Raw genomic sequence first — 27002 nt, forward strand, 5'->3', positions numbered from 1 at the left:
AGTAGGACATAGGGCATGTTGCCAAGGGTTCTAATGGAGGTTTGGTGAGCATAGACAGGACAAGATTGTGGCCCCACTGAGGTGTAGGTTTGACCACTAGCAGAAAAATCCTGACTAGCCCTTTCATGAATCTCACTGTCATTGGGTGAGTGAAAATGGAATGTCCAGCTACTGGAGGAAGGAAGACACTGATCACTGCAAGATGAACCTGCAGTGAACTAATGGAAAGACCTGAGGGTATTTTTTTTAAAAATAGGAGAATCTAAAACAACTGGGACATCTAGAAAGCTGGGAGAAGGCTGATTATGCTGAGCCAAGGTAGAGAATAATCTCCATTTAGCTAGGTAGCATTCTTACTTTGATATCTTGGATGGGTGCTGAGCAAAAACATTCTAGTTTTGATGCCCATCCAAACACCAGGCGGAGTGGCTCTGGATTGCGGTATTCGATTCTGCCTTCTTCCTGAGTAAGAAGATCTGAAAAGGTGTGGATCCTGATAGGAGGTGGGACTGAAATTCTCAGGAGTTCTGAGAACCAAAACTGTCTGTGCCAGTTAGGTGCTACAAGCACTGTTGTGATGGATCTTTCTCAAGACCTGTGGTAGCAGGGGAATAGGAGGAAAGGCATACGTAAGTTCTTCTGTCCATGACAACAGGAGATCATTGCCCTGGGAGCTGTGACTCATAGCTCCTCTGGAGCAGTACGGGGGAAATTTCCTGTTCTTTGGGATCCCTTTGCATCCCAACTGAGGTGTTCCCCACACAGGGTCTGCAGAGAACTGTTTGCTCAGCCTGTCTGCTAACGAGTTATGAGCACTTGGAAGGTATGTGGCTTGGATGGTGGTGTAGTTTCTGATGCACCAAACCAAAGCCTGACTGCTTCTAGGAAGAGATCTTGCTTTGCCCTATTTGTTTATGTAACAGACCATGTTGCTGTTGTCTGATGTTACTCTGATATAGAAGTAAATGTATAAGCAGTTTTAGCAGACTGCCCTCAGTTCCAGTAGATTGATGTGCAGTCTGGCCTCTTGTGGGGTCCAGGTACCTTTTATGGTGTGGTTGTTCATGTGAGCATTCCAACCCATAAGGGATGAATCCGTTAGAAAAGTGACATTGGGGCAGGAGCACTGAAGGGGATTTCTACTTTCACTGGTTCTGGATTCAACCACCAGGTAAGACAGGTGATGACCCTGGTGGGAATGGCCACTCTGGTGTTGATGTGATCCTCATCTGGTGAGTAAACTGACCAAAGCCAGGCCTGTAGGCATTGTAGATGAAGTCTGGTGAATGGTGTCACATAAGTGCACAAGACCACGTGTCTAGAAGAGAAAGGCATACTTTGACCATAGTCCTTGGTCTGCAAGTAATCTGTGCTATCAGATTGCTCATAAACTGAAATCTTTCTGTGGGGAGGACTGCTCTGACAAACTTTATTGTTGTGTGGGTGTTAAAATGGTCTTTTCTTTCTTTGCAGACATCCATCCTGCTAGACGATGGAGCAGGAACAAAGTCGCCGGGTGTCGGTCAATACTGCCTCTACTGGGGCCACCTACTAAGAGCTAGTTATCAAGATATGGGAAAACTGTGTACCCTGACATCTCATTTGGGCTGCAACCACAGAGAAGACCTTCATGAATACTCCTTTGCTGTTGCTAGTCTTAAGGGAAGGACTATGAACTGGAAACGTTCCTGATCCACTAGAAATCAAAGGAACTTCCTTGATACTGAAATGGCACTCATTCTATTGCCCCTTGTTGGAGGGGGGAGTCCACCTCCTGTTTAAGAATCACCTCATGAGAGTGGTCCCTGAAGGGGATTTGTGGGGAGGGAGAGAGAGAAAACCTCTGTGGAATATCCTTAATGGACGAATTCTAGGACCCAATTCTCAGTCGTGATAGAGTCCCAATTGTGGGTGAAAAGTGAGAGGTGGCCCCCAAAGATAACGCGGGTAGAGGTAAGTGGCATCAAGAGCAGTGAAGGATATCACCGGAGGTGTCAAAGGTAGCCCTTAGTGGGTGGCTGAGAATAGGCAGATATATGGTAGCTGAAAATTGATGCCTCTGAAGCCTGATGTTTATGGGTGGATGTGGGTGGTATAATGTCTGTGGAGAGGTTGGCCTTGGCCTATACATCTGCCTCTGGTGTTGTCTCCTCAGGGCTGGGGTGTAAATTCCCATGAGGCGTAGAGTTGACCGTGAGTCTTTCAGCAAGTGTAGGGACTCATCTGCTTTCCATTAAACAAATTTGGCCTGTCAAAAGGCAGGTCCTGTATGGTGTTCTGGACCGCTTTGTTGAAGAGTGTAGCAAAGACTCATGCTTTACAACTGTGTCAGTGGCCAAGACTCTGAATGCAGTATCCACTGGAGCCAGAAGAAATGCCTTTGCCAACAACTTGCCCTCCTCTATCCAGGACTGAAATTGGCCTCTGTCCTCAGGGGGAAGCTTGTCCTTAAAGTCAGCCAGGCTAGAGTAATTGTTAAAATCATATTTTGCTAACAAGGCCTGACAGTTCATGGTATGAACCTTTTTTCCTCCAGAATGTCCAACCTCTTCGAGCCCTTGTGAGCTGGAGTGGTCTTGGGATCTTGTAACTCTCTTTGTGGCTTAATGTACCACCAGGGATTTGGGTGCTGGGTGGGAGAAAAGACATACAGCTTTTTTGGCAAGGACAAAATCACATCTCTCAGTCCTTTTAGGCATGGGGACTCATGAGGTAGAGGTATGCCAGACCACTCTGGCTGGCTCCATGATAGCCTCATTAACTGAGAGTGCCATCTTGCTTGGACCTGCAGCCTACCGAATATCCAGGAGATAGTACTGGAAGTCATGGATCTCCTCCAGTGGTATCTGGAGGCCATTGGTTATCCTCTGCAGTAGCTCCTGGTATGCCTATGGTCGTCCAGTGGAGATGGTGAGGATGGAGTGACAGCTTCAGCTGGAGCTCAGATGAGATTCCCATTGGTGCTGGCAGATCCGAATCAATATCCTCCTCCTCCTTGAACTGTGACAGATCTGGTGGGTGCCGAGGAGAGGTGTTGTATGACTCTTGGACGGATCTGGGGTGTCTGCCACAGAGTTTCCATGGGCCCCAATAAAGCCAAAAGGAGGGATCAATCAGATGGGAGAGACCTCATAGCACCGGATAACATCCAGATCTCCTCGACTCTCTATCAGGGCTCAGAACTCTAGGAGGAGATGGACTGGCTGGGGTGCCTTACTCACCTGAGTCTGATAACTGCTCTCTCCTCATTGGTGAGGTGGAAAGTATATGAGGGTGGATGCTCCTGCCCATGGGTTAGAGAAGGGATGATTCTTGTGGTGCTAAAGCAGTTTTGTCCTCCAGTGTGGCAATTTCCCTTTGGAGGACTGGGCTGGAGAGAGGAGGCTGAGGGTAAGGGAGGAATATATCCTCTGGTGTCGTGTAGGTGTCTGGTTGTCCTGGCATTTTGGGTGTTCCAGTGATCAGGACCGATGGTTCGGACGTGTCCCGGGAAATTGTAGTTGGGTTGTCCTCTGAAGGGAGGGCTGGTACCAATGAAGAGTCAGGTCCAGCACTTCTGGGCAGAACCAGCAGACGTCAGTCCTCGTGTTTCAAAGCCAGAGCCAGCAACAGATCCTTTTTCTTGCACACTGTGTCCTCCAAAATCCTGGATCTATAGGATCCACGAACGAAGGCTCACCCAGCCTGGACGGCCTTTGGGAGGGATATCTTATGGACACACCTCGACAGGGATCTGTCCTTGCAACTGTGAGAGTGCCCCCTACTCTTATGGGAAGCTGTGGAAGAAGAGCCCTTGGGCTTAGCATTTGCAGACTCTGCTTCTAAGATTACGTTGGGGGCACTACTCATCTGATGGAGCCAATGTACAGCGTGTGGGGGTGTCTCCGTGGCCTGGATCAGAGTGAGGTCTCATCGTCTTCTTCATAAGGTGTTTCCTTAAGTGAAGGTCATGAGCTTCACGTGGTTGCGGTGGAAATGAGCAACAGATGCTGCACTTTGCTGGAATGTGCATCTTATCCAAGCAATAGAGACAGTATTTGTGATATTTGTGATTTGTGGAGAAGGAGTGAGGGCAAGAGACAGTTCTTGAACCCTGAAGCTCTGGGCATAGCCTCGGATCTTGGGTAGAGCATCTCTGGTATGGGGAAAGAACAAGCTATACTAACTAACTAAACTACTATAAAATTATTTACAGGCTACGAAATAGAAAAGTTGGAGAAATCTGTGGACACAGGAATTCTGAGTCAGGGCATGCGATGGGTAAGAAGGAACTGGAGAGGTGTTGGTCAATACTTCCTCTTATGCCCTTGGTCTGGAGCAAAAGGAGAATTAATGCTCATGTGCAGGCCAACCGACATTGCTTGTTAGAATTTATGGACTCAGGGACATGCGCACCCAAGTGTTGAACACACATAGGGATCAGCACCCAAAGAAGAACTGAGACTTTTTTAAACACAAGGACATTTCCCTTTGAAAAAGAACTACCAATCTCCTAGATTTTTGACTATAACTTTTAAGAGGACAGGATCATTCCATTTTGCTCTTATGAAGACACTCCAGAAAGAGCAGAGCTGATTACAATGTGAGTCTTTGGAAGACAAATTTCAGTATACTTCACTTAAAGACACCCCCCCCCCTTTTCTTTTTTTTTTTGCTTGACAGCTGAGAAATATTTTGCCTGAACAGTGTTAAAAATATTTGGTAAAATACAGAAATCCTATTAGGCTTGAGAGGGGAAAAGGAATTTCCCTGCTCATAAAATAAAAATAAAATTATGGAAAGTTGATACTACATATCTTCAAATAATTAGAAATATCACATGGTAGCACTCTCTTTGGGTTTCTTGTTTAGAGTGCATGCAGAAAAATTTTAATAATTTTAGAAGTCTGAGGAAATTCCCAGACAAAAACAACTGTGTTAAGTTGGAGTTAAAGTTTGGAGTAAGTACCAGTAACTTAAAGGTTAAAAAAAGAAATTTACAGGAATGTTGGATTATCCCAAAACCAAGCATTACAAAACCAGGAAATTCAGAGTTAAGGTTATACTGAAAATAAATCAAAACATGCTAAGAAATGGAAATGCACCGTTAAGGCACCTAAACAACTGCAACTCCACTTTAATGTAGTTTTTTGGGGGGAATATAATAAAATTCCATTCCTAGAGAACAATTCTAAAAACAATCAGCCTTAGAAAGTACAAGAGCTGTATACTTAATGTGTCAGTCTAGATGCACTCCTGTGATGTCTAGGTAAGAGTTTGCCTACACATGAAAGGTAATCCAGAAATAGATAAGGTATGAATTAAAAAAAGATTAACTCCATGTGTGAATGCTTTTATTTAGAATAAAAGAGTGCCTTGTTGTGAATTATCTTAATCCACTTTGGAAGTGGAATAGTTATTCTGGAATAACTCCCTGTGTAGACAAGCCCTGTTAAGAAGAGGTTAATAAGATGAGAAGACTCCTGATCTTAAGCATTCTGGGCTGTTCTTTTGCTTACCTCACTCTCATAGTATTTTACAATCTGCAATTCAAAGAATTCCTCTTCCTCTTCCCCAGTGAGAGTAGCATCCCATCCACCAGGTTCTGGGTCATCAAGGTTATCTTGAGAGCTAAAGTCATCCGCTAGGAGCACAGAAGACTCAAAAATGTTAAAAGAAACAAGAACTGTACTCCATTCAAAACAGCACAAGAGTAGTGACATTAATTCTTGTGTACTGGCCAAATGCCAGTTTGGACAATTACTTTCTGCCTATGTAAAATTCCACCATAGTTTCACTTCAATAGGGTATCCTTTTTACCTTGCCTGAAACTGTTGTGTTGCATTGTACAGGGAGTGTGCTTGTGCTTTGGAAGCCTTTGGTATGAAGCGTGCTATATGAGGTCCTTCGTACCCTGGGACTTGTAGCAATGTTTGAAATCATTACAGACTTGGTCACAGAAAATCAGTTACAATTTAACAGCTAATGTGGTTACAGATTGTGTCACACCCTTGCTTAGAACTTCAGTATGGGCTATCTAGGGCAAGGAAACTAAAGCAGTTTCATCTGGAACAATTTAAAAAACAATGTGTTCCTTGTGCTAACAGCCAACGTAGGTTGGAAAACTGCTCTCAAACACAATTCTGGTTGAGCTATGTGTGGTCAGTCACCGACCTGTGGTCATGTGAGCAAGGCCTCAGTTTAGGTAGTCATTCTAGTACTTACCAGTGCCAATATCAAAGCACGCTTATATTAATTCAGTGATATTTTATATATGAAACAGTTTATCTCCCTCCCTCTTTACATCCCTTATCAGAAACTTCTCACCTTGGAAATTCCTTGAGTTTACTATTCATCTAGGCTGGAATTTTCAAAGAAACCTAAGAGTTATGTGCCCCACTCCCTTCGAAATCCCAGCACAATTTTATTTTCATCTAGTTTCAGGCTAGAAAGGACAATTATGATCATCCAGTCTGACCTTCTGCATACCAAAGGCCAGATAATTTCATCCAATAATTCCTGTATCAAGCCCCATAACTTCTGGTTGACCTAGACCATACATCTTTTAGAAAGACATCCAATGTTGATTTTAAAACTTCACATGATAGAGAATCCACTAAGTCCTTGGTAAGTGGTTACAATGGTTAATTCCTCTCACTGTAAACAAAAGAAAATCCTGTGCCATATTTATAGTCTTGAGTTTATCAAGCTTCAGCTTCTAGACACTGGATCTTTTTCTACCTTTGCAGCTAAATTAAAAGGGCTCTCTACAATCAGAAATCTTGCCATGTACCTACAGACCATGATCAAGTAACTTCCTAACATTTGCCCTGGCAAGCTAAGAGTCTGAGCTTCTGAAGTCTCTCGCTATAAGGAAGTTTTCCCAGAATCATTCTTGTAACTCTCTTCTGAACCCTTAAAAAGGATAACACCAAATTTTTGTAACGTGTGGACACCCCAACTGGACACAGTGTCACACTAATGGTCACAGCAATGCTGTATATAGAGATAACACCACCTCTGTACTCTTAGTGATGCTTATACATCCAAGGACAATGTTAACTCCTCTTAGCCACATCATCACACTAGTAGCTCACGTTCCACTGGTTATCCACTAGGACCTTTAAGTCCTGTTCAGAGTCTCTCCTTTCCAGGATACAGTCCCCCATTCCGTAGGTGTGGCCTGCATTCCTTGTCCCTATATGTATGACCTTGTATCTGGATGTATTAAAAGGCAAGTGAGCCCAGTATACCAAGAGACAAAGATCACTCTGCATAACACACACATTCTCACTTACCATTCCACTCATTTGTGTCATATGCAAACTTTTTCAGCATTTTTTTTCCAGATCTTTGATAAAGATATTAAAGAGCACTGGCCAAGAACAACGATCTGTGGGACTCCACTAGAACCATTCTTTTTGAATGATTATTCCGCATTTACAACTGGCTTTTATTGTTAGCTTCTAAGTTTTATTCCCTTTGTTATTTTATATCTCCCTTCTTCCTGTCTTTTCACTTATTTAAGGTCTACCAAACATAGGGAGTATAAAAATGTATTGTTCATTCTGTATGTAATTGCTGTGTATTCTGGAGCATTAAACAATATAGTTGGATGAAATAAATGTAGTTCGAATAGTCTTTTCACATTAATAAACCTGCCACTCAAAGAATTCGTTCTTTTTATTAGTTTGCTTCTTAGTTCCTATAATGTTATTGGCTAGACAAAGTTTGTTTCAAATGCTCTCTGTCCTCTCTTACCATTTAAGTCAAGGAAAACAACTGGAATATGGGTTTCCATACCAGGCACTGGAGTCCTAAAATATAAGATATTGACAACGGTGGCATTTAAACTGAAGCAGATTTATCCAGCACATGTACCTTATGATACAAGCCAACAATATAATACATTCTGAACAGCTGCGATTGTAGGTCAAGCCAGTGATAACCTTGGCAAATGGCTTTATTTTAATTTACTCCTGCAGGTATAGAGGGACTCAAACTAAATTGGTACTTCTTTTACACTAGTTCCCACTAAATTCTTACATTTGACCTCTGCTTTCAGAAATGTTTTCTTGCCTCTAAACTCCTATTAGCAAATTTAAAGTTTCTTTATTTACACTGACATGTACACATATTAATGCAAAAACCTCTGCATTAGTAATGCAACTGAAGGTTGGACTGTTAGTCACAAAAAGTCAAGAAATGCAAATATTAAGGTTCCAAAAGCAAGGTTAACTCTCCCACATTGCACAACTATTATGCTGGTTGTTAAACACCCAAAAAGAAAAATAGGAATAGGAAGTAGTACATATGTGCAACATGTCCAAATTAACACTGCTGTTTACATTTTAACTTTCAAATTTCCTGATATGTTGTGATTTAACGGTGCAACCTTAATGCTTTATTCTATATTATCCCTTTAATTTCCTATATTTATAACACATTTTAGAAAGACTTTGTAAGAAAAAAAAATTAGAAAAAGTTAGTAAGTTGTTTGAATCACCCTTTGCACATTTCCTAGATGCACATGCATTCACAATACATTTCTTCTGAAGTATGTATCTTACAACTACACTGTTTTCTGCTGTGCATGCTCAATATGGAGTTTTCAAATATTCACAGCTTTTTAACTCAAAAGATGGCATACAAGAAGTCCTCAGTAAGAAGTGAGGACTTTCCTGTGGTTCAAAAGCATTGGTTTTAACAAAGTTCAACTTAAAAGCCAAACAAACAGGATCTAGTCAGCAAGTGTGGTTAGAGGTTCTCTCACACTCTGCACAATATATCGTGTCCCCTTCTTCACAGCCATGCTCCCTCTCCAAACAACTCAAATGCTGATCAGCTTTTCCTCCAAAAGCTTACCTTTGGGTAGAGACCAAGCACAGAAAACTTCAGCCCAAGTTAGAAGCAAGTGAATACGGGGGCTTAGAATAGAAACTGTTTTGCATCCTTTACTGCAGTTGTTACCTACAGCTGCTATAGTATGGCAATCTCAGTCCAGTGTAATTTATTGTTTTTAATATTTAGAAAATTATGTGCAACACCTGCTGACTAAACAGACTCTGTGCTTAAGCAAGAAGCACACTGCTCCTGGAGTTTTAATATGACTGAGCAGCCTTTTAAGTGAAGGAACGACATAATTAACATATTAGCTAATTGTTTTTTTTAAATGCTAAGTGCAATGGTAAATATGAATTTTTTTCCCCAAAGGTTTTATAATTACATTTTGGTCAATAACAGTATCATTTACTAAGGAGTGTTTCTGGGTTTCAATTATTGAGACCAAGAAATTAATTCATACTAACACTCCTAATTTAACCACTTTTGTCATATGATGTACATAACCCACATTTGGTGACGCAGAAAATGGCAGCAATCTAAGCCAGGAACAGGCTGCCCATCATTTTTATATCCACTGTGGCATATAGTAACATTCATACCACTCTGCTGGAGCTCCAGGGATCCCACTGCCAGCAGAAGGAACCATTACAGCATTCCTTTCTTCAGTAAGAGTGAGCCTCATCTCTAACAGTTGTGCCTCCCGATCTGCATCATCTTCTGTTTTATCTGGAAAAGTAGGACAGTCCGTCAGAATGACAGGCAGCATTTTTTCCATTGCAGCTTTCGTGATACGTATTGGTGGCCTCAACCCACAGGTTAATGGCCTACTGACTTTAATAAAAAAAAACAAAACAAAAAACATCTCATCTAGTCACCCTGCTGGCAGTTTCAATAAAAACACCTATTACTCTGTAAGTATACACAGATTTTCTCTATAGAGCTCTCTATTTGTGACTTGAGTGCATGTCAGAATCTTATTCTCATTATTCTCCCCAAACGGACGATTTCAGAGATTCAGTTATTCCTTCCCCTTGCTACTTAATTTCACACACATTACCAAAAAAACCGATATACACCCTCACCCCTCCCATTCCAATAATGTTTCACCTACCAGGTTTGCTGACGAGTTTTTGCAGCTGTTGATCTAGGTATTCCTGACGTTTTGTCAATACGTTCAGCCATTTCCGACGCAGTCTCTCCAAATCCCTGTCCTATGTAAATGAAGCAAGTTGTGTAAGTACTGATCCAAGAAAACCAATGTTTCCCATTTGAAAACATAAGTAGCTTTCAATCCATCTGCTCATACTTTTTATTTTTGGCCACTTTTCCCCCTGAATTAGTGCTCTGATAACTATAGAAATGATATATGGAAGAGATCTCCATTAAGTCATCTAGTTTACCCATTATTCTCCTTTATTACAGAATTGTTCCTCACATTCAGTCACATCCACTGACTGGACTATGCCCCACCCTTGCAAGTCTTGACTTGATCTGGCAAGTCTGTCTCTCCAGTTATCTTATATTCCCTACTACTCATTTAGGCAACAAAAACGTGGAAATAAGAAATTTACAGGATTTAGACTGTCCCACAGCCTTACTTTATTGTTAACACTAATATTGCGGCAGGGCCTGGAAACGACAATCAGCACAGATGGGGGCTCTAATCCTAAGTGCTTTACAAACACATAGTAAGAACCAGTCCTTGTCTTACAGAGTTCCAGTCTAAGGATTCAATCCTGCATTATGGGTGGGCTGTAGCATAGAGGATAATGCCGGATTGGGGCCATGCTATTTTTGGTAAGATATTGTTCCTGACATTCCACGTGAATTCCCCCTTGCCTAATTTCATCCTATTATTGTACCACCCCCCAAAGACTTCCCTAACACATTTCTTCTCCTTCGTTAGGCATTTAATCAATCAAGAGAAAAGGACTGAAGCAAACCGTAACCTGCATGGTTTTGAACATCTATAGTCTTGTAGAAATGCACCTAGAACCCTCTCCAGCCCTCCAAAAAGAAAATTAAACACAGGATCTCTTGTTGTTATCCTTATATGCTTATGCTACTGGTAACAGCAACAATGAGCATCAGATGTTTTTTGAAAAGTACTCCTGTGTACTTTTAATGACAATGTATCATAAATATTATACCACACCAACAACTCTGTGAAGTTAAAAAAAATATCCCCATTTTACAGGGGGGAAGTCAAACCAGATATTAAATACCTAGCTCAAAGTCACAGTGAGTGGTGGTCCTAGGAATAGAATCCCTGTCCTGAGTAGTAGGACCGTTTTGATCACTAGCCAATATTTTATTCCCAAGTCCAATACAAACCATGTTCATAACATAAAATAGTGTGAAATATTTTGTTTCTATGCATCTTAAACATTATACCTATGACTGCTCTGAGCACAGCCAACCCTAACCCACTGGCTGTAGATACAGAGGGTAAGCATGTCAGAAAATAGATAAAATGAAAGTAACTATGCCTTGTTCAGGAAACATACATTAATGTGTCCCATTCTTTCAGAGAGAAAAATGCCTCTTAATTCTGGGTCAGATATTATATAGTGTAAAAATGTGTGTGAGATTTTACAGTCTTCGGGACAGTGACATTTTAGATATTCATGCCTCATATAGTGGGATGTACAATGTTGGATGTCTATCTAATATTGAAAATTAGACCAGGCAATCTGATCTACAAATATAAATATTTGAAGTAAGATAAATGTTGTTGTATTTACCTGATAACTGTCCATATCATCCTCTCCTTCCTAGGCAAAAAAAACCCAAACAAACAAACAAACAATCAAAGTCATTCATATATGCTTTTATACTAGAAAATACATTACATGCAAAAGCAATATTTATGGTTAAAATATTACCATCTGTATGTGTAATTCTGATTAAAATGTCCAGCAATGTAGTACACTGGGGACAGAAGCTGGTAGACCAGCTTTACAGTTTTAATAGTGAATAGCAGCGCCACTTGCACTCACTACTTACTTTTCCATTATAAATCTTGTTTGGAAGGGTATTGTAATTGAGGATTTATATCACTTAGTATAAACAACTGGAATGTATTTTCATAGCTTATATAACAATTAAAGGAAAACTCCACTAATAAAGGATTCTAATCACTACATCTAATTGCCAAGAAATGACTGTTAAAACACTTGAGTGGTTTAAATAAGAACGAATAATTACAGTGAAAAGGCACTTGCAATCTATCCATTCTGATGGATACATGATAGGACTAAAGAGAGAACCTACTGCCTTTTTAGTAAGAGGTAGGAATTGTTATAGCAAGCATGGGAAACCAAAGTTTGACAAAAGGTTAGTTTTAAGGTAGCTTTAAAGGCAAGCCATTTAGTGGGGGAAAATGTTAACATATTAAACCCATTCTAAAACCAAAAAGTTAAAACAAAAGTCACAGTAGCAGTCACCCCACAAAAGCTCTGACACTTTGATTTTCAGTCCTTTCTGATGGGACACAGAACCTTTCATCAAAATGACCTACATCAAACTGGGCCCCTTGCTAGAAAGTATCATCACGATGGCAATCAGGAGTGAGACACAAAGCACCATTCACTGAATGAAGAAAAAGAAAAAAAAGCAAAGGATTTCCAAAAATTTTTTGGAAATTCATTCCTATACTTACAGTCTCACTGCGTAAATATTTATCTAGCTACTTAAGGGATAATGGGGAACTCCAGTGATGAGTTAAGTAACAAAAGCAAATTTTATGTAAGTGAACGTTAAAATTAAAAAGGCATACGTTTTCTTAGTTTCAAGGTCTTTAGAAAATTTGATACACATGAAAGATAAATAAACTAGAGTTGCAGATATGTAGACCAAGAACCCAGAAGTTTAAAGTAGATGGTTATGTCACTTTAATAAAAAAAGGTTATTTAATTTTGTGGATTATAGCTTTCAAAAAAATTGTAAAACTAAAAGCTTTAAGGCCTGGTCACAGGATGGAGTGGCTTTTTAAGGGAGTTGGGCTCAGACCACCTCTACCTTGTTAGCTGTCGCCCCAGTGTTGAGCTTTGAGATAGATTTGGGAGCCTGCTCAGTTTAGTTATGGGACAAAGAAGTGAAAGAAGACTCTCCTGCAGTAAAGTTTAGCTGAAGCATGAAGTCAACCAACATTGCTGGGAGCTGGAGGACCACTGTGAAGAGACATTCAACCAAAGTGGGGAAACTGAGGCAGCTGCTATGTCACAAGCCCATTCATTCATTCCCACCCACACTGAACTTCCAACTGATGACAAGGGGCGTTAGGGTGATTTTAAAAGGCAAAAGCAACATACATCTCTGCTCTCCTAAAACTCAAAATAAGTAACTGAAGTTTTGCTCCTTTAATTTTAAACTTTTCCAAAATCAAATTAGCCATTATTTAAGTACAATCCCCATTGATACATTATAATTTCTTAGGGTTTGATACTGCTGCCCATGGTTGTTGTATCCAACTGTCTTCCAAGTAAAATCAATTATCAAAACCAAAGTTCCTAGCAGACTTCATTGAGTGTCTGGCTTTTCTACCTTTTTGGGGTATGTCGCAGGGCAGAGGTATAAAACCTTTGGGTGCCCTGCTAAAGAGCTGGCTTCCCTGTAGGGTGGCCGGGTGTATAGGCCAGGACCCTTAGCAGAGAGCCCAGCTGCAGGCCCTAATGAGAGCAGGCTCAGTGTGATCTGCTGAGCCTAGTGGAACCAGCTGGGTTGATGACTGGGAAGGCATATAAACCCAGGGAAGAGCTCAGGAATGGGGCAAGCCAGGCAGGAAGGTAGGAGGGTTGAGGCACTGTGTCTGCGGACTGACACAAGCCTCAAAGGCTAGAGGACCCAGTGAGGGGTCGGAGTGGGGACAGGTGTTGGGGGAATTGGGACTGTACAGCCACTGTAAATAAAAGAACACGGGTGAAGCACCTGCAAGAGGCGTCTGAGACCCTTTCTTTGGCCAGCCCAAGCACGGGACATAGGGACAAGGGGAAGCATCCGATGAAGTGAGCTGTAGCTCACGAAAGCTTATGCTCAAATAAATTGGTTAGTCTCTAAGGTGCCACAAGTCCTCCTTTTCTTTGTGCCACCCTGTGACAGGGTGTATAAACACTCTTCTTGAAAAGGGGTTATGTTTTTATTCATTTAGTAGGGTTATTTTAAAATAAAGAGGAGGAAGGGGGTAAAGCAAAAGTGTGTGTTAGTGTTGCAAGTCTCATTCCTATTATGGTGGAAGTCCTTGGCAAAGAGGAAAGGTTTTTTGGTAGCATTTCCTAGAGAAAGTCAGAATCTGGATTCACCCACCCATATTCACTGAAAGAGTATTGTCAAAACAGTGTTTAGAAGTCACTGTTTCACACAGAGTAAGGTAATTTACAGCCCGTGGAGTTGCTCCAGAAGTGAATTTGTCCAAAAAGAGCTTTCCACAGCTTTCCAGGTGCATCCGCACGTCTTTGAATGATCATTTTTTCTTCCTGTTAAAGATCTCTTAATGAGACAGGAACTTACCTGATGAGTCTCATGAACTTTTTGTGACTTGACATGCCTTATTTGAGCACAGCCAACTCCAACAGATAGTAGGGCTTCTTCCATTAGAGGCAAGGTCCCAGATTCCTGCACAGACTTCACTTCAGCCTGGATTCGCCGTGACTGCCCCTTCACAAGGGAACAATTTGAAGAACTAAGTCTTGAACTGTGAAAACTTAGTGTCAGAGACCTCTACTGGTGGTGGCTTTATATATAGTAAATTTGAATCTGGTGATTGTTCAACACATAGAAAGTGGTACTGCAAGCTCTCATGTGAGACATGACATTGGTTAGGTAGAACTACCACTTCTACTGCAAGGTCTAAATCCACAAGAAAGTGTGGGACATTCACTGAGCCCACGATTTGCTGTTGATGAAAACTTTTCAAAGGACACAGTTTAACAAAAATACTCAAACACACTGAACATAGGATTTCCCCCTGATCTGTTTTGACTTTGTACACTTGAGGGGAGAGAACGTAATTTGGCAAATGTTACTGAAGCTGAAATTAACTTTTTGTGGGACTGGCTTCCCTGGTTGTAAATCCTCACCACTGATGTTGTCAGCAAAGCTCTAGGAACAGTGTTTGCTAGGCAGCTCCTGCTGTACACTCCGCAGAATCGGAAATCATAGTAGTTTGGGAGTGCAGGAGGTATAGTGTGTATTTAACAGATACTAATTTTATAGAGTTCTCTGACCAGTGGACTATATTTTAAAATATTAAATGTGCAGGAACCAGAGAACAGGGGAGTAGCTGGCTAAGAGGATTAGCAGTAAGATAATGGGAACTTTGGCATCAGGTTTTCGATCAAGTTCTGCCTGGGCTGATAGTAACTAAAAATTGTTTTCTGATGGCTGTTCTACATCCTGTGAGAGAGGAGTTTGATTTGAGCATTTGATCCAGTCCAGTTTCCATATCTTTAAACAATAACCCATCAACTGGTTCCTCAGTTGACAGTCTCAGCACAGTGGCCAAAACACTAAGCAAACAATAGAGAATGACCTATCCTCCAGCATCTGTGGTTCCCTCCAGGTAAGGGCTGAAGCACACTGGCAGAAGAGTGTGGAGAAAGTTTCTGCTGCTGTTACCCACACTGTGCCTGTTTGATGGATAATAGAGGACCTCAAAATATAAAAGGTATCCAATGTATTTCCCTCTAGACTGTAACTGCTTTAAAGCTGATCGAATACTGGGCCTAAGCTTGATGGTTCCTTTGTCATAAGACCACTATTAAAACTCTATGAACCTGTACAACATACAAGATTCCCTGCTCCTTCAGAATGTTAAAGCCGGTCTCCTTTCACAGATGATGGGGGGAGGGATAGCTCAGTGGTTTGAGCATTGACCTGCTAAACCCAGGGATGTGAGTTCAATCCTTGAGGGGGCCATTTAGGGATCTGGGGCAAAAATTGGGGATTGGTCCTGCTTCAAGCAGGGGGTTGGACTAGATGACCTCCTGAGGTCCCTTCCAACCCTAACCTTCTATGATTCTATGACTCCTGCAGCTGCCATCTTACCTGTCTGAGCTGAAAGATGCCACCAGTGTTTACGTCCTTGGCAGGAATCACCTCAACTGGACAGTACTCCCCATTCTCATTAAGTTCCAGAATCTGAACCCAGAGCTCCACTTTTCGGGTTACCTCACTCCATCTGGAAAACATGCCAAATACCATTTCACAATTTACTTTTCCCCCCCTCTTCTCTCTTGCGTTTTTTTTTTTTTTTTTTAAAATTGCTGAGCCAAGCTACATGACTCTGCTCAGTATTTGCAAAGATCACAGGCAGGGGAAGGGGAAATACTTTTCATCAAGTGTCATTTATGCCAGGAAAAGGTTTTTAGTTACCCGTTGCTACTTCTGAGCTAACAACTAGTGATGACATTTTGCCCTCTACTTTTGTAGACACAAGACCTCTTCATACTAGTTTCATATCAGAACGAGTGCCAATTAAACATCAAGGTCAAATTCTACTCTCTGTTATACCCATCTAATCCCACTGACTTCAGTGCAGTTGAACCAGCATTACCAAGGGCAGAATTAAGGATATTCTGGTTTCATGTGGCACCCATCCTCACTTTCTCCATCACTAACATCCTCTCTTCCCTCAAGTTTACCCCTAAAATGCACTTCTTCCACAAAGCCTATAAAATTATTCCTTCCTTCTTTGAAAGCCCTAAACTGAAAAGAACAAACTTATTCTGCAAGACCCATGTGTGACACTGGCAGATCAGGTTCCAGCTCTTGCCAAGGCTCTAGGCCTCAGGCCAGCACTGACAAATTCATTGCTGGAAACCATTTTGGTTCACCTGAGTGTTAGTAAAGATGGGTACTGGATTTATAACCAGGTGTTTAGACCAACGGTTCTCAACTCGTGGCCCAATCGGCACGCAGCTGCGGCCCATATGACATCCTCAGGGCCATACAAATAATATATATATGGATGCGGATGCAGCCCACATAACACACAGAGAGCAGCATATGTGGCCCACAGTGGTAAATAGGTTGAGAACCACTGGTTTAGACTTTATGAAATGACATGCTTGGAAATTGCAGCATACATTCACCTCATTTAAAATTTCTTAATCACATGCTATAAGGTAATATTTAAGTTTTTGCTTTGTAACTAAAAAAAAGTTTGCTTTGAAATCGTGAACCTAATCAGGAGGGATGGTCTCTTGTCCATCAAGAACACCTATCAAAACTAAATGGGCCAGCTTACAAAGGCTTTGTTAATTGCCCCATTAAAAATCAAGAACAGGGCAATGTGCAAAAGGGCTCATCTCATCAACTTGAATTTTGGAAGTAGGAAATTTTGTAACCCCCATGTCGGGTCTCCCTTCTCCTTATTTTTCCCAGTGTTTGTTGCCTTCCCACGTCATGTCTTAACGTACAGTCCTATTCTGTTCCCACTAAAGTCAATGGCAAAACCAGAGTTGTCTCCAATGAAAGCGGGAGCAGGTCCTTAGATCGTAAACGCTTCATGACATGGACTGATCTCCAATACGTTGGTAGGTAACCAAAGAAATTCTCCCGTCCATTGATTTCAGAGTTACAGTTAAATCAGCCCCACTATCGTTTGTTTCTTTGTAAAGAACCATACATACATTTATGATGTTGCCTAAATAATATGGACATTATCCAGTCTTATTCCTCAGGTTTTTCTTCTTTTAAATCAAAACAATATGAATGAGCATTTATCAATAATTTTTACCTACATTACCAACCTGCGTGATGGTTTTGCAGTGAGCACAGAGGGTTACAAAGATCCGAACAGCAGATTCATTTCTACTCAACCCAGGATTTGACTGCTGGTCCCCAACCCACTCTAGAATCCAGAAAAATTGGGCCCGGGAGGCTGGATTTTAAACCGTGTGGGAGGAGTTTGCTCCTTGCAGTTACCTGTCACGAAGGCTTCGTGTTTTGGCTTGAATTATTCCCAAATCCCACACGGCTGAGTTTTTGCGAGGATCGCTTTGCTTGTGTCCATACACTTCAATTGCCAAAGCCCCTTCAGAAAGATGCTCCATGAAGTCTTCAGAAATATTTACAGAAAACTCCTATGTGGAAATGACAAAACTAGTTAAACATTAAAAAGAGTACGTTGTTAACTATTGTGATAATTGGACCTACCAATTTACCCTAATGTTGAACTCAACTGTGAAAAGTGAGTGAAAGTTCACAAAACGTCACAATAACCTTCAACAATAAATGTTGATGGGGAAAGGTGCATAAGGGCAACAGAAACACTGCATTAGTCCAAACAAAACAGCCTACTGATATAAATCAAGGACCGTGCTAAGGTCCCGACTTGTAAGCAAGAAAAGTGTGCAACCAGAAGTCAATAGACCAAAACTGTTGCGTTAGAAATTAGGCCCAATTGGTGAACAAAAATAATGAGGGGATAGGCTGTTCCACCCATCAGTACCTTCAGGGGCCTCAAAAAGAGGCTGGAAGGCAAAGCTAACTACTGCAATGCTGGCTGACTGAAAGAGAAGAGAAGGGGAAGGAGCAAGCTTCATCACCACAACTGATGCTCACTCTGTTTCCCGGGGCCCTAGGGTCCAGAGTGATACCTCTGTGCCTTCGTCATCCTAATCCTGAAAGATGTCTTGACCAGTCTGGGCCAGAGAGGGATCCAGATGACACTGCCATACCCACCAGGTCCAACTACATCCCAAACACCACATGGAATATGAGATTTTGTCTCCTCCCTCTCAATGTATTCTTTTACTTCTCTACCTTATTACTTCTTTTTCCTCTCTCTTTCTTTTGTCTAATAAGAGTCTGGCTTAGCTGGCCAAAACTGTATACTTTGCTGTAAGCCCGTTACCAGAAAGGCAGCTAAATGCAATGCCCTAAATAGCCTAGTGCTGATACAAGATTGCCAGGTCTCAGAGTGGCTGATAAGATCGTGTGCTGTGTCTATGTTTTTCCAGCAGAGAGGTTGCAAGTGAGGCAGAAGTTGCATTTTCTATCTTTGCTGTTCTTCTCCTTGCATGTGTCTGCTGTCTTGTTTGGTCTTTTAGGAAACAGGATTGGATTTTAACAGCAATGACATCTCAAATAACTTCTCTTTTCCCTGAAAAGGACAGTTACCAACTAAGAGCCTTACAAAACTTGGTGGGGGTTATTTGAGAACTCTCTCCAACTAAACGGACAGCGAACAAGAGATGTTAAGATGAAAGCCTTATTTAATACTTAACATTTCAAATGCTTTAACCGTTTCCCCTTTTTTTCCCACTGTACCTTCAATAAAAGGTTAAAAAGATTTTTAATTATGTGTTTGCCAATGTATTAAGTAGGCTGCGGTCTCTGTATACCAAACCCCAAAACTCATTTAAAACTGTTTACTGTTGGACAGTTACAGGGTCATGTTAACACCTTTAATTCTTTGCGCTCATAGATTCCTTCTAAATTAATAACCCCCCATTCTACACATGCTTTTGGAGGTGACTTTTTGCTTTCACTCTGCATGCTACTCTCTTCTCACAAAGGAGCTCATCAATGGACATATTTATGGCAAAGCACTTAGTACAAGAGGGCTCTTTCCCAGTTTGACGACTTAACTAGTTTGATACACTATATAAGTTGAACTCTAGATCAGGCAAGCTACATAATCCCATTCATCTAAGTCTATTATTTCACTGACTGCTTTTTTTGCATAAATCAAAGGCTTTTGACACTGGCATTTAAGGTTCTCCACTCAGAAGCACTAGGCTGATGTGTCCTGATTTTTGTACCGACTTCTACCTGCAAATTGCATTCAGTTTCTGCATATGGTAAAAATGAATACTTGGCACTTCTCTAGTGCTTTCCCCGGTCAAACTATTTGTATATAGTAGCACCTACTGAAGCACCTAGAACCTACAGAAGAGGTTGAAGCCTATTGTACTAGATGCTACATGTACATGTAGTAAACCAGTCCCTGACCCCAAGAGCTTAAAATCTAAATTAATAAGACAAAGAAGGTGTGAGAAAGGAAGTGTTATTACCCCTATTTTTCAGATGCAGAAGCCAGGCAGAGAAATGATCTGACTTACCTAGCGGTTCTCAACCCATGGCCTGCATGCGGCCCAATCAGCACACAGCTGCGGACTAGCGGTGTGCTAAAGGCTGCAAGGCCCTTGCAGCAGGGTCAGGGTCGCTGGCCAGCCCCACATGGCAAGGGTCCACGGCTGCTGGCTCTGGGCTGCCGCCTGGCTGCCCTACCTCACAGCTGGGTCCAGGGTTGGAGCTGCCACCTGGCCCCCTGACCAGGGCTCTGCTCCTGGCCCTATTCTGTGGAGGGGTCTCTGGGCAGGAGGTGCTGGGCATTGCGGTCGGGGGAGGTGGGGGAGAAGGGGGGAGTTGGGAAGGCGTGTTGTGGTTCTCAACCTGCGGCCCAGGTAACACATTAATGCGGCCCACAATGGTAAATAGGTTGAGAACCAATTTCCCAAACTGACAGAGGGAGTCAGTGGCAGAGCTGAGAATTGAACTCAAAACGCCCAAATCTCAGTCCAGTGCCGTAAACCAAAAGAACATCCTTCCTCAAACCACTTTACAAATGTTAACCAGTCCTCACAAAATCCTTCCATGTTACAGACAAGGAAACTAAGAGAAGTTAAGTAACTTGCCCAGTGCCACAGTAAATCAGTGGAAGGGCCAGGATGGGAATTGAAGACACCCTGAATTGAAGAGGCCTGAACTCATTCCAGACAGGCAAACTCAAACACAAACTTTCAGACATTAAAGCCAGAAGAGACCATCATAATCATCTAGTCTGATCTCTTGCACACCTCTCATACAGTCTCTTCTATTTTCCTTTATTATTAGTTCATTTTATTGTTCTATGTGATGTTTTTGGTAGAGTAAACGGTGCTTATAAAAACAGCTTGCAGGTAAAAGACTACAAATTCAGTGACTGTATTAAGTTACTATAAATGACCATATAGTATAATCTCAGAGTTAGGAACTAAACGATCTGTCACACACCTCATTTGGAACCAGAAGTACGCAATCAGGCAGCAGCAGAGAGGAAAAAAAAAGCAAACACAGTCCAGTAATGTGTTAAATGTAAAGTACTAAAAAAATAAAGGGAACGCTTAAAAATTATTTGACAAGGTGAAAAAACTGTTCTTGTGCTTGTTTCACTTAAATTAAGATGGTTAAAAGCAGCATTTTTCTTCTGCATAATAAAGTTTCAAAGCTGTATTAAGTCAATGTTCAGCTGTAACCTTTTGAAAGAACAACCCTAATGTTTTGTTCAGAGTTACGAACGTTTCAGAGTTACAAACAACCTCCATTCCTGAGGTGTTCCTAACTAAGAGGTTCTACTGTAATGATTCAAAGTTTAGTAAAGAAACTGACTAGACCAATGGCAGACTAATTTAACTATCTTGCTTTGCCTGTCTGCAATTGCAATCATAAATAAAACAAAAATTACATTGCAGTGATCGAAGACAACCATACACTGTGGCTCCTTGCTGATGGGAGATAAAGAGGGGTCCATCTCAGGGGCAACTGTAACTGGCTCCAGCTGATCCCAGAAAGTGTATTTGCAGAACACAAAGTTGGAAAGATGCTGAGGCAAACCGGTAGCCTGAAGTATTTTAATCTAGAGGAAGGAAAAAGAGAAAAGCATGTTTTAAATCAGTAAACAATTTTAATGGAAACAGTCAAGCATAACACAAAAGAAAGTCAGTTTGTTAAAAGAACATCTTGCTCAACTGGGAGGCTAAAAATTATTAAACAGTTACTTTAACACAAATGTCTTGATAAAAGAAGACTAGTCTGCCTTGAAATATTTGTAGATAAAATGCTTTGGCTGAACCAGCTGGAAGTCACCACTAGGTGTCATTGAACAACTAACTTTTGGGAGTAAAAAAGAAGGTCATAGGTTTTCTGAAAACTTCCTTTGTTCTACAAACACCCTGCTAAAGTAATTCTTGCCCTATTTGTAGGTATAGGTGCTAGAACTAGGGCTGCTGGGGGTTCTGCCGCACCCCCTGGCTTGAAATGTTTTCCATATATACATGGTTTATAGTTTGGTTCAATGGCTCTCAGCATCCCTACAATACAAATTATTCCAGCACAACTGCTTGTAGGATGCTAGGAAGAGCATGAAGTGAAAAGCCGTGCCCACCCAAGAACTCACATAATCACAGGACTGGAAAGGACCTCGAGAGGTCACCTGGTCCAGTGGCCTGCACTGAAGGCAGCACTAAGTATTATCTAGACCAAGGGTGGGCAAACTTTTTGGCCTGAGGGCCACATCGGGGTTCCAAAACTGTATGGAGGGCTGGGTAGGGAAGGCTGTGCCTCCCTAAACAGCCTGGTCCCCGTCCCCACCCCCTATCCGCCCCCTCCCACTTCCCGCCCCTGGACTGACCCCCTCAGAAACCCCGCCCCATCCAACCCTCCCTGCGCCTTGTCCCCTGACTACTCCCTCTCAGGAGCCCCCGCCCTTAACTGCCACCTCAGGACCCCACCCCCTATCCAACCCCCCCTGCTCCCTGTCCCCTGACTGTCCCAAAGCCTATCCACACCCCAGCTTGCTGACAGGCCCCCCAGGACTCCCATGCCTATCCAAGCGCCCCCTGCTCCCTGTCCCCTGACTGCCCTTCAGGACCTCCTTTCCTTTACCATGCTGCTCAGAGCACCAGGACTGGCAGCCTTAAGTAGTACACCATAAGTAGCACATTCTTTCGGGGAGCAATTTAATACACTACACCAGGGGCTCTTGCAGCCTCACTGCCCGGCAGGAGCTCGCAGCCCTGCCGCCCAGAGCGCTGGCGGCAAGGCAAACTGAGGGTGTGCGGGAGGGGACGGGAGCTCAAGGGCCGGGCAGCATGGTCCCACGGGCTGTAGTTTGCCCGCCTCTGATCTAGACCATCCCTGTCAGGTGTTTGTCTAACCTGCCCTTAAAAATCTCTAATGACTCAGATTCCACAACCTTCCTAGGCAATTTATTCCAGTGCTTAACTACCCTGACAGTTCGGAAGTTTTTCCCTAATGTCCAGCCTAAATCACCCTTGCTGCAATTTAAGACCATTGCTTCTTGACCTATCATCAGAGGTTAAGGAGAACAATTTTTCCCCTTCCTCCTTGTAACAACCTTTTATGTGCTTGAAAACTGTTATGATGTCCCCTCTCAGTCTTCTCTTCTCCAGATTAAACAAACCCAATTTTTTCCAATCTTCCCTCATAGGTCATGATTTCTAGACACAATACTCCAGTTGAGGCCTGATCAGCGTGAGGGAGGATGGAAGAATTACTTCTTGTGCCTTGCTTACATGCCTGCTAATACATCCCAGAATGACGTTTGCTTTCTTGCAATAGTGTTACACTGTTGACTTATATTTAGCTTGTGATCTGCTATGATCCCCAGATTCCTTTCTGCAGTACTACTTCCTTGGCAGTCATGTCCCATTTTGTAGGTGTGCAACTGATTGTTCTTTCCTAAGTGGAGTACTTTATGTTTGTCCTTATTGAATTTCATCCTATTTAGTTCAGACCATTTCTCCAGTTTGTCCTGATCATTTTGAATTATAATCCTATCCTCCAAAGCACTTGCAACCCCTCCCAGCTTGTCCGCAAACTTTATAACTGTATTCTCTATGCCATTATCTAAATCACTGATGAAGATATTGAACAAAACTGGACCCAGAACTGATCCCTGAGGGACTCCTCTTGTTATGCACTTCCAGCATGACTGTGAACCACTGATAACTACTCTCTGGGAACCATTTTCCAACCAGCTATGCACCCACCTTATAGTAGCCCCATCTAGGTTGTATTTCACTAGTTTGTTTATGAGAAGGTCATGTGAGACAGTATCAAAAGCCTTACTAAAGTCAAGATATACCACATCTACAGCTTCTCCCCTATTCACAAGGCTTGTTACCCTGTCAAAGAAAGCTATCAGGTTGGTTTGATTGTTCTTGACAAATCCATGCTGACTGTTATTTATCACCTTATTATCCTCCAGGTATTTGCAAATTGATAACTTAATTATTTGCTCCCTTATCTTTCCGGGTACTGAAGTTATGCTGATTGGTCTGTAATTCCCCGGGTTGTCCTTATTCCCCTTTTTTTGCTGGGCACTATATTTACCGTTTTCCAATCCTCCGGAATCTCCCCCGCTTCCATGACTTTTTGAAGATAATTGCTAATGGCTCACATACCTCCCTCAGTCAGCTCCTTGAGTATTCTAAGATGTATTTCATCACATCCTGGTGATTTGAAGACCTCTAACTTGACTAAGTAATTGTTAACTTTTTCTTTCCCTATTTTAGCCTCTGATCCTACCTCACTTTCACTGGCATTCACTATGTTAGATGTCCAACTGCTACTAACTTTCTTGGTGAAAACTGAAACAAAAAAGTCATTTAACACTTCTGCCATTTCCACATTTTCTGTTATTGTTTTTCCCCCTTCACTAAGTAACGGAACTACTCTGTCCTTGGACTTCCTCTTGCTTCTAATGTATTTGTAGAATGTTTTCTTGTTACCCTTTATGTCACTAGCTAGTTTAGTCTCGTTTTGTGCCTTAGCCTTTCTAATTTTGTCCCTACAAACTTATTTGTTTTTTTCATTCTTTGTAATTTGACCTAGTTTCTACTTTTTATAGGGTTCTTTTTTGAGTTTCAGATCATTAATGATCTCCTGGTTGAGCCAGGGTGGTCTCTTGCCATACTTTCTTTCTTTCCTACGCAGTGGGATAGTTTGCTCTTGTGTCCCTAATAATGTGTCTTTGAGAAACTGCCACCTCTCTTGAACTTGCAGTGGGGGAGGTTTAGGTTGGATATTAGGAAAAACTTTTTTACTAGGAGGGTGGTGAAGCACTGGAATGGGTTACCTAGGGAGGTGGTGGAATCTCCTTCCTTAGGAGTTTTTAAGATCAGGCTTGACAGAGCCCTGGCTGGGATGATTTAGTTGGGGATTTGTCTTGCTTGGAGCAGGGGGTTGGACTAGACCTCTTGAGGTCCCTTCCAACCCTGATATTCTATTCTATGATATTCTATGAACTGTTTTGCATGTTTTACCAAGGCCCAGTGGAACCTTATCTTCAGAGTCATATTCTATTCTAAATGTACAATCCATTTTTTTAAACAGGTTGTAATATTTTGCAAAGCAAGTTTCCCTTTTTACTAGTAGAACCAAGTTCAACTGAATTAGGATTCTCTAGATAATTGTAACTTCCTAATTTCTGGATCATGTAATCTGCATGTATCATGACATGCTAGTGGCCACCAGTGCCTTCCATTTGCACACACACACCATATAGAGCTGTTGCATACTTAGCTCCCTCTGCTGGGCATCCAACATGCTTTCCCTCCCATCCCACCTCGACCATGCACAAGAGAACAGGTTCCCTCCTCCCACACCTTTCCCATATATACATGCAAGAAATCAGGGTTATTAGACTCAAAATCTTTTTTTTGGTTGAATAAAAGAATTATTTACTAAGAAAAGGACTCCACATTTGGTTTTATTATGGCCCCAAATAAGGGTGATAAAAATGTTTGAGGGTAAATCTTGAGATTTTTGTTTTGATTTTTAATAAATGTCATTATGGGACCAAAGGATCACAAGATTCAGTCTTCTTGCATTATATCCACCATTCAGAAAATGAAATTCTTTGACAGATATTTCAGAGCCAATTATGAACCCCAGGGCATTAAGCAAGCTCATGAAAAATACAACCAGCATACTACACTGCACACAGCACTGAGCATTCATAGCTATTTGTTTTCTTTAAATCTTGAAACACCAAGATGCTTTCAAATAGGCTGTATAAACTGAACAATTCACAAGCTAAGATAATGATAGTATAACTGAACATAGGTGGTAAACAAAAGGAGATACAGTGTAATTTATCACTAACATGGAAGCTAATGCACCACAAACATTTAATCACGTTTTTTACACTTGGGTAGTAACAGAAAGGAAGAAGTTGGCTCAGTATTGAGGATGTGACAATAGCGTTTATTGAATGCGTCTAGAACTCACCATACAAACTAGTTTGTTCTCCTGTATGTCGTTCTCTCTTGAACAGTCTGTGCAATCATCACCTCCTACAATTCTCTCCCCAATCGCTCCACTCACTCGCACAACTTCAACATGAAGACGACCTGACACCTAATGAAAAAAAGGTAGGTGGGAAAGATTATCAGATGTCACCAAACAATGGTTTCAAACCTTTTCAGGTAGCTATGCTAATGCACTGCTATGTTATGAGAATACCTAATCTGTCACTATGGGACCTCTTCTTCCCTCCTCTGCTTCCCTTCTATTGTTTTGTCCCATTCACTTATCTTGTTTTAGACTGCAAGCTCTTTGCGGAAAGGACAGTCTTCTTATGAGCTTGTACAGAACCTACCACAGTGGAGCCTCAATCCCATTTGGGACCTCTGAGCATTACCATTAGCAAGGTATTACTTTGGCTGTACCCAATTGCCTCCCATTCATTTTTGACTGCTCTACCTGGAACTGGAGCTTACTTGACTTCATATCCATCATTATTATGAGACTGGGGTTTGTAGCTGCCCAAGTAACACACAGGTGCATCATTAAGATACCAGAGGGAGGAGGGAGAAGGTAAAGGACTAGCCACTCGATCCTGAAATATCATTAGTAACATGTACCAGTGGCTGGGGAGCACCTTTAGTACAATACTGAAAAGCCCTAATGACTTCCATTAAACAGCTAAAAATTATGATGTACAGGAACGACAAACCTCTCCCTTCTGATTGATGATAGGAACAGCATACTGCAGCTTCACATCATAAAACAGGGACTCAAGAAAAACATTGGCCACTCCGATGAGACTATGGTTTTCTTGTTCATCATAGAATGGATCAGCTCGTCTGAAGTAAGACCTAGTTAACTTGAATCAAATTCAAAATAATGTAAAAACTAAGTTGATAATATAATGTCATTTTCACAGCACTGATGAACTGGCGAGGTTTCACAGGTTTTTGTTCTCTTCCTCTATAGTAAAAAGGAAAGGAGTACTTGTGGCACCTTAGAGACTAACAAATTTATTTGAGCATAAGCTTTCGTGAGCTACAGCTCACTTCATCGGATGCATTCAGTGGAAAATACAGTGGAGAGATTTTATATACACAGAGAACATGAAACAATGGGTGTTACCATACACACTGTAACGA

At 41.7% G+C, this 27002-nt stretch overlaps 1 protein-coding gene across 5 annotated transcripts in view; it reads right to left on the reverse strand.

Annotated features, from left to right (window-relative positions):
* KIF13B (kinesin family member 13B) overlaps positions 1 to 27002 on the reverse strand; it is a 206194-nt gene that overhangs the window by 46770 nt on the left and 132422 nt on the right. For all 5 annotated transcript variants that reach the window (XM_073335650.2, XM_073335648.2, XM_073335649.2 and 2 more), the window contains 11 exons: positions 26570 to 26719; positions 25843 to 25971; positions 21275 to 21445; positions 17749 to 17906; positions 15868 to 16000; positions 14332 to 14478; positions 11568 to 11597; positions 9935 to 10034; positions 9423 to 9549; positions 7741 to 7796; positions 5499 to 5623 (listed from right to left, as the gene is read on the reverse strand). In XM_073335650.2, the coding sequence (XP_073191751.1) occupies positions 5499 to 5623; positions 7741 to 7796; positions 9423 to 9549; positions 9935 to 10034; positions 11568 to 11597; positions 14332 to 14478; positions 15868 to 16000; positions 17749 to 17906; positions 21275 to 21445; positions 25843 to 25971; positions 26570 to 26719 (1326 nt within the window). The remainder of the gene's footprint in view (positions 1 to 5498; positions 5624 to 7740; positions 7797 to 9422; positions 9550 to 9934; positions 10035 to 11567; positions 11598 to 14331; positions 14479 to 15867; positions 16001 to 17748; positions 17907 to 21274; positions 21446 to 25842; positions 25972 to 26569; positions 26720 to 27002) is intronic.

Source organism: Lepidochelys kempii, chromosome 3, assembly GCF_965140285.1.
Source record: "Lepidochelys kempii isolate rLepKem1 chromosome 3, rLepKem1.hap1, whole genome shotgun sequence".
NCBI classification, from domain to species: Eukaryota; Metazoa; Chordata; order Testudines; family Cheloniidae; genus Lepidochelys; species Lepidochelys kempii.